At 36.0% G+C, this 14364-nt stretch overlaps 1 protein-coding gene across 14 annotated transcripts in view; it reads right to left on the bottom strand.

Moving 5' to 3' along the window:
• Pcdh9 (protocadherin 9) overlaps positions 1 to 14364 on the bottom strand; it is an 898173-nt gene that overhangs the window by 313745 nt on the left and 570064 nt on the right. For 7 of the 14 annotated variants that reach the window (XM_008770867.4, XM_017599712.3, XM_063274319.1 and 4 more), the window contains one exon: positions 3326 to 3401. In XM_008770867.4, coding sequence (XP_008769089.2) covers positions 3326 to 3401 — 76 coding nt within the window. Of the gene's footprint in view, positions 1 to 3325; positions 3528 to 14364 lie in introns of all 14 variants that reach the window. The other 7 variants (XM_017599711.3, XM_017599710.3, XM_039093368.2 and 4 more) reach the window with 1 other exon arrangement.

The following is a 14364-nucleotide window of genomic DNA, read 5'->3' on the forward strand; positions in this document are numbered from 1 at the left end:
ATCAGTAGCATACAAATTCCTTATAGATAATTTTTTTTCTTCTCTCAATTTACACAGTGATTTCTTCTGGTGTTATTGAGTATGCAAGATCATAGAAGAAAAACAAGTGTAAAAATAAAAATAAATGCTATCGATGATTATTTATAGCAATAGATTTCCTGTAAACCATCATTTATTTGAAATGTATGTTTAAGTGAGGATTGACAAGTAAAGCTTTTTACTTTGCTCCAATCTATTTGCCATTGCTTGTAGAAGGGAAGAAGATAACTATCATGTTCATTTTTGCATATATGTTTTTGTAAAGTAGTGATGAAATATATGTTTTAGCTACAATTACCTGTACTACGGTACTTCTCAGTTCTCAGTTCACCCTGACTGACCACAGACACATAATTCTATGACAAAGAAAATAGAAAATAACTATCATCTTGTTCATCTAGTTAATATGTCCTAAAAGCTGCCTTTCCCTTCCAGATGAATATTTTTAAATTTCTAATTCAATTAGTTAAGTAGAAAATTACCCAGATGTCCATCACTTTCCAAAACCCAGTGATTAAACTCACTGACCTCTGTCATCCTGTGTGTGAGTCTAAAGGATTTTATTATTCTAGCTAAAAGGATACCGGTGAAACTCTTAGGCATGTCTAAGTCCTTTACCTGGAATTTAATGTGTATCTCCCACTTTCCAGGTACATATGTAAAGTCCACTTGCTAAACTCTGGAGAACTGCTCCAGCTGTGTGCCAGGAGAGGTAAAGATTTTATTCCTGTGGTTAGTTTGACTCAGACTTAAAGACAAGGGCATCTAAACACTAGAAGACAAGGTGGTCTAAAACTGCTGTGAAAATACTTAGGTTAGTGCTAGTTGGAAAGAAGAAAAATTGTAGAATAAAAACACTGTTTACAGGGAACATTTTTGTTTATAAATTCTGTTTATAAGCTCTATATACCGCATCACCTCCATACAATTCCTGGGAAAATGTTGCTAATGAAATAATCTAGAATAATTAATTGGTTAAGCGAATGTGCCAGAAAATCCATAGATAATAAATAATTATCCAGTTCTCTCAAACTCTTATTTGATAAATACAGTTTTGCGTTCGTTACCTCTCCGTATTTCATATAAAAATATGCTTAATATTTTGCTCTTGCAGACCAGACACAGACTTTGAAAATGATGACATAGGATTGGCTTAGATTCTACTAAACGATTTCCTGGAAACAAGGGAAATGTCTGCTGTGAGATCTGATGTAACCGCACACATTTAACAGTTGTTACTGAAAAAGAACCTCTTCAGAGCCCGGCATAGGCAGTGGGATGGTTCAGGTGGGACGACGCGCATGAGACGGAAGTCCCTACACAGAGCGCTCTGCCCAGACAGATTCAAAACTGTAGACGTAAGTGAACATGAAAGCTGAATGACCAGAAGGGAACTTGTTAAGAAAGCCTGTCTGAGCCTGTGACCTCCTCTAGATAGTCCTACTTCAGAGAAATGCCAGAGGCACAGGGATGTCTGAAGCAGAAGGCGCTAAATAGCTTGAGATTCATGGAAAAGTCAGCTTAACTTCACTCCATTCTCTAGCTAACCGGTAGGAAGCGCGCTCAAGAGCGGGAGAGGCTGTCTGTTTTGAGTATGTGCACTCTGTTGTTTGATGTTCTTTTCTGGTTAGGCCATCTTCTTGCTGTGGTTACTCAGTATTTCCCTTCACTTAGCAACAACAAAACAAAATTGGAAAAACATACAAAGACATCGCTAACATTCCTGGCCAGGAACCTCCAAGGCCAATCTACCACCATGAAAAAAAATTTCTTTCTTTTAAGAAAGAAATTAAAAATCATTTTCATTATTCTAGAAGGAGCATTATAATTTTAATTGCTTTTTAAAGTTACCTTATCACCGAGCGTATGTTATTTGTTTATATGTGTGTTTGACGTTAAAAAAAAATATGGAGCCTGTTATAGCTGTCTCCTGAGAGGCTCTGCCAAATCTTGACCAATACAGATGCAAATGCTCACAGCCAACCATTAGACTGAGGACCTGGACTCCAATGGAGGAGTTAGAGAAAGGACTGAAAGAGCTGAAAGGGTTTGCAACCTCTTAGGAAAAACAAAATCCCCAGAGCTCCCAGGGACTAAACCACCAACCAGAGAGTACACATGGAGGGACCCATGACTCCAGCTGCATATGTAACAGAGGATGGCATTTTTGGACATCAATGGGAGGAGAGGCCCTTGATCCTGTGAAGGCTTGATGCCCCAGTGTAGGGTGCTGAGGTGGGAGTGGAGGGGGGAACACCTCATAGAAGCAGGAGGCATGGGGGGTGGAATGGAGGTTTGCAGAAGGTAAACCAAAAAGGGGGATAATACTTAAAATGTAGATCAATAAAATAACCAATAAAAACTTTAAACAAACATGGCTCAATACCAAGAGAGACTTAGCTCAAGATCTCCTTTACAGAAAGAAGAAGAAGAAGGCCCTTTAGAGCAATATTTCTCAACCTTCCTAATTGGGACCCGTTAATACAGTTCCTTGTATTTTAGGGACCCACCAACAATAAAAATATCCGGTTGCTCCTTAAATAACGGTAAGGCTGCTATGTTTATGAGTTGTATGTAAATATATTTGGAGATCTAGGTTTGGAAAGGGATGAAGACACATAGGATCAGGAAGCACTTCTCTAAAAGGAATATTTGACATTGAAAATTCCCAAGGTCAGATGAGGCTCTTTGAATCAAGTAGGGTTTAGGCCAGATAAATTTCTTGTAATCTACTAATACAAAACCAAATTATTCAAAACACAAAACATGAATAAAAATTTATGAAAGAATTATTCCTATTTTTCAGATGAATTTAAATCCCATTCAGTCTTCTTTATTCTGTCTGAATAGTTATTTAGAAGATCTCAACCAGAGGACACAGACACATATATGTAGACACACATACATACTCAAAAACATATTCATATTTTTATTTTTTATCATTAGCAATATTCTAATGAACTCTATTTTATCAATCTTAACTGCCTATTCTGTAACCCCTTTGACGCCAGAGTATACTTAAACGAAACTTTTTTTTCAATTATATCTGAACATTTTAAAATCTTTTTTTAACGACTCATAAACTAAAAAAAAATCATTCCATTTAAAAGGTCAAGATGTCAAATATATCACACTATATTTACATCAAGACATACAGCAAAAACAAAAAAACAAACAAGTATAACCAATGTCCCTTGCTAGCAGAACAGGGCGACCACTTAAACGAGTTTTAGCCTGTATCTCAACTAAAACAGCAGAAAGCTAAGAAGACAGGAAGAAGACTCACCAGAATTGGGGTCCGAGTTGCCGTCTGCTTCGGTCCTCTTGTCCGGAGAGGCCTGGTCGTAGAATTCGTCCTGTGGCTGAACCAGAGGAAGAGGGTGTGAGATCAGGGTTCCACTACCCACCGGCTCGTGGTCTCCCAGACCACTGTCACTGCAGCTTTCCTGGGAGCCATCCGGAAGGTGAAAGGTAACACGACGCTGAGACTACAAAGAAGACCACAGGACACGCAGTTAACACTAGCTTCTCCCTGGCACCATGCGCATGCTCAGTAGAACACAGATTGAAAACTTACAGCAAATAAATGACACAGTATAAAACCTAAGTGTGCAAGGCTAGGAACAAAGAACCAGCATTCATCACTTGAATTTAGTAGGTAATGGCCAACTGGCAAGTTACCAAAGCACATGTCTATCTTTAATAATGGAAGGACATACAACTAATGTAAAACCTTGTAGAAAATATTTTTAAATACGGGGCACACTTGGACTCATGAGAGAAGTTATGGAGAATTCCCAAATTCAAAACATATGGACTCATTTGTTTCACAGAACCGACGAGCTAATTCTTTAATCCAACATTTCAAGTGTCTTGTTCAGGCACTGCCTTCTAGAGACCCTCAATGGAGTCCCCGAGTCAGTTAGGTGCCTGTAGCATTGCTATAGCACAGGGCTGACTTTTCAGTTTGCCCTTTAAGTTATGAAATATAATGATACAGATAATACGGTAACATCAAACGCAAAGTAGTTTACATTTTTATCAAATCAAATAAAATTCTTCCTGGAAAAACGTAATTAAAATTGTTACTACAAATAGCAAAGATATGTTAAGTTGATATTGATGCATATTGAAGCAAATTACTTTATTCAAAACTTGAAATCAGAGACAGGGAGAGATTAATGAGCTATTTCTGCTCACTGACTCAGACTTTACTCCTAGACGATTTTTAAAAGACATTTCAGTAGAAACGCGGTTAGCACACTGCTTAGGCATGTTTTGCGTATAGGAATCCATGTAATTAGCTAAGGTGTGCTTATAGTTACTTCGGTGAAAGTCTGTATTTTAGGACAACAAAAGTCTGCACGTTAGCACAGACCAGAGTTCAGTTTTCATGGTCAATGTGTTTTGGCTGATGTCATCCATGAGATATAAAAATATGTGCAGCTATGTGGGGGTTGCAATGTAAGCTGTGGGGAATTGCATATGTTGGTAAATGAGTACTGTAGTACTAAAAGTAATTTCCATTCTTTCACAGCCAAAAGACCTTCCAGTATTATGCTACACATGATTACTTTTATAGAGATTAAATGACATTACTAATACATAGAAACAGATAAAATTCAAATACATAGTGCATAATAAAACCATCTCCTAGCATTTAATATTTGTGTTTTTCAAGTGATAATTTACAGAGTAGTTTCAAAGAAGCGGGCCCACTGCTAGAAGCAAATTCAGTAGGCAGATGCATGGCATTGCAGCTCTATAAAATGCTTTTATCGTCTGACAATAGAACACAGCCTATTTTCTATGAGTCACTGGTTCAAATCCAGCTAAAAGTCATCCCGGAGAAGGGCTGATCGCATCTTATTTCTGTTCAATGGCCTATGTGAAATGAGGTGATAGTTCAGTACATTTTTAATGAACTGACACCAGCATCCCATAAACTATAATCATAAATGGTCCTAATTGTGTCTCATGTAGCACATTTCCCCTTTACATCCAACTCTTGGATTAGCATCATGCCTCTTCCGAGGAATATGCCTAGGTGAGCTCTGTGATGGAAAGCAAGCTAGACACAGATGGCAATGTCAAACATGTATCAACCCTTCTGAAGCAAAGGTTCTATGTGCTACGGGGTTTATTGTTATGTTTCCTCTCACTTGACATTTAGCTGTCAAGGAAAAAGTGCCCCTAAGTTCATATTTCAATATGTTCTGCATCTGCTATGATCTTTTATTGATGAAGTGACTATGAAGGGCATTGAGCTCATTGACCATTGTACCTGACGGTTAACAATGATATCTAAGGTTACTACCAAGGAGAAACCTAAGGACAAATCACGCTGTCCTCTGGTAACTTCTCAGTGCTGCAGAAAGCGTTAAGGTCTCTCTCTATATTTCATAGAAAATTAAGATTACATTTAAGGCAAATGAAAGAAAAATATAATATTGCTTGAATTATAGTATTTTATTCCATGAAATATTTCTCATAATATGTAATGGCATTTATCCCATATTTTAGCAGTGCTGACAATATGGATATGTGTATTTATTTGTTGACTACCTAGTACATGTTGGAAATACAATTACATAGAATGCTGAATGAAATATTTTCTTCTAAAACTATTATAATGAATTTGGTAGACTTCCTCTTTAGTATATTACATTGGTATATTTTAAATATTTTTTATTTCTGACATTATATGGTAACTATGAAATTTTAACACAATAAATGAGAACAGAAAAATAATTTCTTTTAAAATTTCAGTGAAGTGCTATAAATAGAATATCATAAGTAATGTTCCTTAATTAACCTGACCAGGACGTTTAAAACTTATTGTCAGATGTGTGCAGTATTGTTCAGACTGTGGAAGGACAGGATGGAGATTTACATGTACTAAGAATTGGAAAATGGCTGCAATGGGGTGAGTAAAAAGAATCGAACATACCCATTGCTGTGCTGTGACTATGGCATATATGAATGACCAGGGGACTGGTTATGACGGCAGCTACTTTATCAAAATGATAGGTTAGCATATAATTCTAGTCAGTGAGAGGGGAGGAAAAAAGGGAGAGAGGAACGGCTTCAGCTTGGTCCGAGGAGTTAGAAGCTTAGCAGACTTATCTGAGAAACCAGTTCCCTGTGGGGAAAACAGAAGCCTAACTGACTTTTGTCTCCCAGGACCTAACTGGACCTTTGTCGCCAAGGAGTGGAGAAGGCTTAGGCCTGATTTGGATAGGGAGTAGTCCCAATCCTGTCTTGTTCTCTGATATATGTCCAGGTTCTATCATTAAAGGTTCAGCACTAAGTGTTGACAGCTGAAGTCCCTGCAGCAAGTGATTATGGGAAATTTAACTCCTGAGCTGGACCTTTTGCTCTGGTTCATGGAAAGGTAGTCTATCTCTGACAAGAAAACAGGAGAGAGTTTTGCCTGGCCTATAAAGTGCTTTAAGATCACGAATACTCACAAAGTTTTTATGCTATATAATATAAGTAGTATATAAGTGCATTATGAAAGGAGGTTAATAGTTTATCTTCACATATTATATATACATAAGTAATTAAACGTAATTTATTAAATGTATGGTTTTTTCAAGATTTAGTCAAAAAGTATTTGCTTTCCTTCCCTAGTAGTAAGAATTGTAATTTTCATTTAGACGTATATAGAACACAAAATTTAGCTTTGGTCACAGATGTTGACTCAGACCCTATTGTCTGAGAAGAACTTGCACTAAGGCAAAGCACTGTAGCTAAACATGGCGAACATACAACAGTGTAGCTTTCCTCGGAGGACATATTTGGATAGTTTCACAGATTTGATTCTGGTACAGGATAGTACATATACTTTATTCACTAACATTTGAAATATATAAATTAACGTGATCAATATTCAGAGAGGTTCTGAATATATATTTTGTGAAAAACACTACAGTCTATGGTTTCAAATGTCTCCATATTCAAGAATAGGACAATATCTAAAAATAATAACTCAAAAGAATCCAACTAACAATGATAAAGTAGATATTCTTAAACACAGAATTATTTTTATAATGATTCATTTTATTATTTGAAAATGGCAAGTGGCACTAACTTCCTACTCTGTGTTAGAAGTACTTACATTAAATAGGTTCACATATAAAGAATTTAGGCTTATTTCTAACCTGGAAATTACTTAACGGTTTAATATTCTATTCTCATCCATTACATTTTTTTATATCTTAAGGAAATACGATAAGGTGATTCTCTTTACTGTCAAGAAACTAGAGTGGAATTCACATTATATAATTTCATGCAAAAAAGTCTTTTTGCTACTAATTAATTTATTCATTTACAATTAATTAGTGAGTAATATTATCTACAAGAGGATTTTTCCACTCCTATGGAAAGCATAGAGTAGAAATAACTGAATTCCTCAGTTTTCAAAAACTATCACGTTATTAAAAATTGTTTTAATCTGTTCGCTACTGGTACTTAAGCTGCATTGAATTACCAGCTATGTCTTCTTTAGATGGGATCCCATTCTAAATGTTTTGAACTATGTGGACTTGGGAAAAATCAGTCCATGAATAGGAGACATTTACTGCAAACTTTTTCAGAAGTAGATTATTCTTTAATCAGAACTACGAAGGAAGTACTCATAAGACATGATGAACACATAAGGAGGAGGGCGTTTTTTGAGTTTCTGCCAAAATAATCCATATTTTTGCCAGACATAATTTTAAACCCACCGTGATTTGATGAAAACAATACTAAATGTGAGATAGAAGAGTAACATGGAGTGTTAGAGAAGCCTAATTCCATTGCAAATCCTACCAACATTTTTTTACATGTCATTTAAACCTTTTTTTAAACTAAGAGTTGGAGAGATAATAAGAACATTGAAGAATCATCATCAATATCAGAACTGGGCAGTTAGGTGTGGAAGGTAGACACTTGATGTTTTTTGAACTTATAATAAAAATTTACCGAGTTTGTATAAGTGAACTAGACTTGATCCAGGCAATGGAAATGGGACAAACCAGCAAGGGAGATGCTTTAGTTCCCCACCAGAACACTTTGCCAAAGTCCACTCCCTTTCCCGTCACATATAAATGCAGCAATGGTGCAGTGAGCTGTTGTTAATGTCCCTTCCCCCTCTTTAACATCCACATTGTTCAGTAGTTCTTCTCTTAAAAAAGGAAAACGCTTAGTTTGTATTTGATGAAAATCTGTAACGACTCCAGTAATCAAAGATGAAAGCAGATGATTCAGCAATTTAAAAACAATTTTGATGACTAATTTCATCTACTTGAAGAAATAAAATTAAGGATAGATATGATTGCTGGTCACTGACAGTCGTATTAATAGAAGAAATGAGGCACTTCCCAACAATGTATCTATGTGCTGTACTCTTAACCCTGGTGTGAGTGGCAGCTGCTCACTGATTCTTTTGGGGACAAAACTGTCACCTTTATTTCTAACTGACTCCACAATTAGATGTTTCATTTTTAAACTTTTAAAATGCATGTGAGATACTCTCACTGACGTAATTGTGATATATTTGATATGTAAATGCCTTACTGTAAGGAGAGGGAGGAAAATATAGTTTATGTGCTTTCTAGCCTGTTTTAGATACCTATTAAGATTTTTGATGATATTAACCCTGATACAAATAGCCTATGGGAGCACTTTCATGGTAATTTGAATTTTATTACCATTTGACTTTAATCTAGTGACAAAAATTTGGGAAATATTCGTCTTCAAAAATATATTTTGGAAACCCAAGAAACTACTTCTTTTGGGTTTTTAAAAGAAAAATCTGGCTGCTACCTAGTTTTCACTTGTGGGATGCTAGAGAAAAGGGAAAAAAGTTTTAAACTGACTTCACCCCTGAGTTGGGGAACACGACCCCACCCTTCATGCTTCCCCAGGGTCCACACAAAGAGAAAGGATTAAACATTTCACATTGTGGGTCACAGTGTTTCCTATATCTTTTAATTCTTGTTATCTGCAACGCCCTTAACCTATTTCTCACAGTTAAACGCTGCCCAGTAGGAATGTAGAATTTTATCAGAACATTCAAAATATAAAATTACTGCATTAAACTAGAGCAGCTGTTCCTGAATCGACAAGCAGAATTTTTTCGCATCTTTAAATTATATGTACAGAAATGTGCAAAAGACAACTCAGCAAGAGTCCTTTCTAATTTCGTTTACTAGTAAACAAACCCATGTGACAAAGCAGGCCACCCCTCATCATGTTTACAAAATCAGCATACAAGATAATTGCAGCAATTTAATTAGAAATTATACTAAATTATGACTATTATTAAAGCAAACATATATAAGTCACTAGCATAAGTGTGGAGTTAAGGCCTGGGAAGAGAAGCTTCCTCTGGGTAAGGATAACTTACTAAGATATGTGTCTGACACGTCAATCTGGAAAACAGAATTTGAGTCTAATTGCTATCCAGTATCTGAGACGCCATCTCAGTTAACCTCTGTAATACAAACCGCAGACCAAATCCATTTCTGTGGAAGTTATCTTGATAATAATTATCGGTGGGAAATAAAATTTTAACCCCACTGTAGAACATGTGTCTACTTAAAAATGCTTTTACACCATAGCTCCATAATACATTATAAGTTAGGTGTTCAAGCCATGGAAGCAACTTAAGGGAATTTAAGCAAAGCTGCGTAACTATATAGACATATGTACAAAGCTTTTTTCTTCCTTATATGTTTAGAATAATATCAAAGTGATAATTATAGTTAAGCCTAAAAACAAATCCAATCCATTTGAAGACATGCCATATTAGGGAAAGAAATATAAACAAATGAAAAGAATATACAATCTCCTTTCAAAGCCTTGAAAAAGTGCTATAAATTCACATTAACGCTGTACATAATGTCTTATAAATGATCATTCCATACAATATAGTGATGTCCATCAGAAATTATTTTGCTCAAATAATTGAACTAGAATTTTTAAATACTTCATACTGTTATAGTAGAAAGAAAAAAGAGTCTTTTAGAGACATTGAAGAAATAGAATTTCCTTTTTATTGCCACTACTTCATGGAATATATACCCGTCGGACCTTGAACAACAAGCATTCCCACAGCACACCTGACCAGCCAGCCTATGGCTGAAAGAAGCAGGTGAATAAGAACTGATTTAGAGAAGGATCAAAGAGAAAAGTAAAAGAACTCACTCTTGCTCATAATGCTAGCACGTGTGTGTGTGTGTGTGTGTGTGTGTGTGTGTGTGTGTGTCTGTGTTTTCTAATTCTTATAAAAAGCAAGAGATAGTCAAGCACAATTCTCAAAAAGAGAGTAAAGATTAAGAAATAAAAACAAGCACGAACACATAGGACCACGAGAGTGAGGCTATTCAGCAAATACTCAATCTCCTCTCCCTGGTACTCCTATAACTGTTCTGGTAAAAGTTCATAAAATTGGTCAGGAAGAAGAAATGAAGCACCAGGGGAAAGTTTTCATTGTCAATCAAGATCATAGCAAAAGAAATTTCATTTGCTCTTGTAATTATTGAAATGACATCTGATCATGGATTCATTAATAAGTGACAAAATATCGATAGATATGGATTATAGGATGAAATCACTGTAAATTGATAAATAGACGATGGGGCTAAAGGAAGACACCCAGAGGTAAATGTTGGCAGGCAGTGAATAAACACTACATGTTACCTACTAGCATTAGTAAGAGACAACCTTAAACTTCTTTTGATCTTTATATAAGTATTATAAAAAAAATCACACCTCTGGAACTACAAGCAATTCTGAATTCTTTCATTTTTTAAAGGCCCTCACTGAAATGTTGTTTAAATTTCAATGTTATTTTTAATGAACAGGTACAGTTCATATAGTACTTGTAGATTTTAGATTTTAACTTAAGTCAGGAAAATAACATTTTTCCAAATAATCCTGGTTCATATATTTGTGTGTTTATAAATAAATGTTATATGCTACAATAGTCATATCCCATCCTTTATATAAACAGACACACCTCATTCCTTGCTGTGTCTAAGAACATGAACTTTTCTCATTTTTAAAGCATATTTTTTAAATAATGTATCTCACATCATTATTGATATCTCATATCAATTATTTTTATTGATGATATATTCTCTAAAATTCACCTGATGAGTATAAGATAACATAAGGGCACATTCTGATCCATACAGACTACATTAAAATTGCCTCTGAGGGGAGATGTTTAACAAACGATGACACATAGCTTCCTGCCTCTACTTTCATGCATGTGTTGACTAGAGGTAGATGTCGTTTTTCCTCCATCACTTTCTTTCCTCTTTTAAGACAGAGTCTTTAAAAACTGATTTAAAAAAGTAAACAAGAAACATAGCCCAGTTAATGTTTAGCAACAAGAACTTCAAGTGTCTGAAGAAAAAAATTGAAGAAGATACCAGAAGATGGAAAGAACTTCCATGCTCATAGATTGGCAGGATTAGTATGGCCATCTGGTCCAAAGCAATTTACAGATTCAATGCAATCCCCATCAAAATTCCAACTCAATTCTTCATTGAGCTAGAAAGAGCATTTTGAATAAAAAAACCCTGGAATCGTGAAAACTATTCTCAACAATAAAAGAACTTCTGGAGGAATCCCCATCTCTGACCTCAAATTGTATTACAGAACAATAGTGATAAAAACTGTATAATATTGGCACAGAGATAGGCAGGTAGAACAATGGAATAGAATTGAAGAGACACAAATGAACCCACACACCTATAGTGACTTGATCTTTGAAAAGGGAGCTAAAACCATCTAGTAGATAAAAGACAGTTTCAACAAATGGTGCTGGTTCATTTGGTGGTCAGTACATTGAAGAATGCAAATTGGTCCATTCTTATTAGCTTGTACAAAGCTCAAGTCTGAGAACCTCCCCATAAAACCAAATAAACTGAAAGGAATAGAAATGAAAGTAGGGAAGCGTCTGAAATATATAGGCACAGGGGAAAATTTCCTGGTCAGAACTTACGGTCTTATGGTCTAAGATCAAGAATCGACAAATGGGACCTCATAAAACTGCACAGCTTATGTAAGGCAAAGGATATTGTTAATAGGACAAAATGGTAAACAACAAATTGGGAAAAAATTTTTAGCAATCCTATATCTGATAGATTACTAGTATCCAATATCTATAAAGAACTGAAGAAGTTAGACTCCAGAGAATCAAATAACCCCACAAAAATGTGGTACAGAGCAAAACAAAGAAATACCAACTGAGGAATATCGAATGGCTGAGAAACACATAAAGATGTTTAATATCCTTTGTTATCAGGGAAATGCAAATCTAAACAACCCTGAGATTTTACCTTACCCCAGTCAGAATGGCCAAGATAAAAAACTCAGATAGATACTGGCAAGGATGTGGAGAAAAAGCAACACTCCATTGGCAAGGATGTGCAGAAAAAGGGACACTCCTCCATTGTTGGTGGGATTACAAGCTGGTATAACCATTCTGGATATCAGTCACTTCCTCAGAAAATTGGACATTGCACTACCTGAGGACCCAGCTATACCACTCCTGGGAATATACCCAAATGGTGCTCCACCATATAACAAGGACACATGCTCCACTATGTTCAAAGTTGCCTTATTTATAATAGCCAGAAGCTGGAAAGAACCCAGATGCCCTTCAACAGAGCAATGTGTACAGAAAATGTGGTACATCTACACAATGGAGTACTACTCAGCTATCAAAAACAATTACTTCATAAAATGCTTAGGCAAATGGATGGAACTAGAAAATATCCTGAGTGAGGTAAAGCAGTCACAAAAGAACACACATCGTTTGCACTTACTTATTAGCCCAAAAGCTTGGAATACTTAAAAAAAATTTACAGATTATATGAAGCTCAAGAAGAAGGAAGACCAAAAAACGGATGTTTCAGTTCTTCTTAGGAGGAGGACAAAATACACATGGAAGGAAATACAGGGACAAAGAGTGGTCAGGGACTGAAATAAAGGACATCCAGAGACTGCCCCAACTGGGGATCTATTCCACATGCATTCACCAAACCCAGTCATTATTGTGAATGACCAGAGCCTGATATAGCTGTCTCCTGAAAGGCTCTGCCAGAGCCTGACAAGTATAGATGTGGATGCTTGTAGACAACCATTGGACTGAAAATTGGGTCCCCAAAGAAGGCATTAGAGAAACTATTGAAGTAGCTGAAGAGGTTTGCAACCCCATAGGAAGAACAACATCAAAGAATTAGACACCCCAGAGGTAGCAGAGAGTAAACCACCAACCAAAGAGTACATATGCAGCGCCCATGGTTCCGGCTGCGTATGAAGCAGAGAATGGCCTTGTTGGGCATCAATGGGAGGAGATGTCATTGGTCCTGTGGAGGCTTGATGCCCCATTATAGGGAAATGCCAGGGCAGGGAGGTGGGAAGGAGTGGGTGGGAGGGAGGGGGAGCACCCTCCCAGAAACAGGGTGAGGGGTATGGGATAGGGGGTTTCAGAAGGGGAAACCGGGAAAGGGGATAATATTTGAAATGTAAATAAAGAAAAAAATAAATAAGATGGGAAAGCAAATAAAACAAGCAGTACTTCATAAAGTTTTGAATTTAACCTGGTATTTAATATCCTAAAATTACAAGAATTCTTAACGTCCTTCTAAGTTCTGTACAGTTAATAAAATTATTTTTAGCACAATAATAGAACAAAAGATGAAGACATTGAAAATTGTGAACTTGCCATGTTTTGAAAGTCTATATAATAATAATATTTGAGACATCGATAAAATTTGATATTTTTGCCTTTAATCAACTAAATATATTTGATTTTTAAGGTTTAGAGCAGTTATTGTGTTGTATGTGGTAGTAATAGTTACTTATTAGTGTGGCTGTGTGGTCTCATGAGCAGGCATACATAGAGATATACATATATATACACACATATATATACATATATATATATACATACACACATGTGTATGTATGTAGGTATGTATGTATTTTCATCCATGTGAAGATTCTGGTAGAAGTCTTTTACCACCATCACTTTTCCACTTTTTTAAAGGCACTATCTTTCACAGCGACTGAAGACCATAAATACTCCCTGGCCAATGACTTTCAGAATTCCACAACTTCCTGCCCCACTTCTGACATTACACAACCACCACCATAACTATACCTGGCTCTTTGTATGGTTTCTGTGACTTCAAACTCATATCCATGTGCTTTCTTAGCAGGTACTTTACAGATGATCCCTTTCCCCAAACACTATTTTTGTGTGAAATATTTAAAATATATGGCTGTTGGTGGGTTTGTTCTTGAGAACAACAATAATGT

The sequence above is a fragment of the Rattus norvegicus genome, chromosome 15 (assembly GCF_036323735.1).
Source record: "Rattus norvegicus strain BN/NHsdMcwi chromosome 15, GRCr8, whole genome shotgun sequence".
Taxonomy (NCBI): domain Eukaryota; kingdom Metazoa; phylum Chordata; class Mammalia; order Rodentia; family Muridae; genus Rattus; species Rattus norvegicus.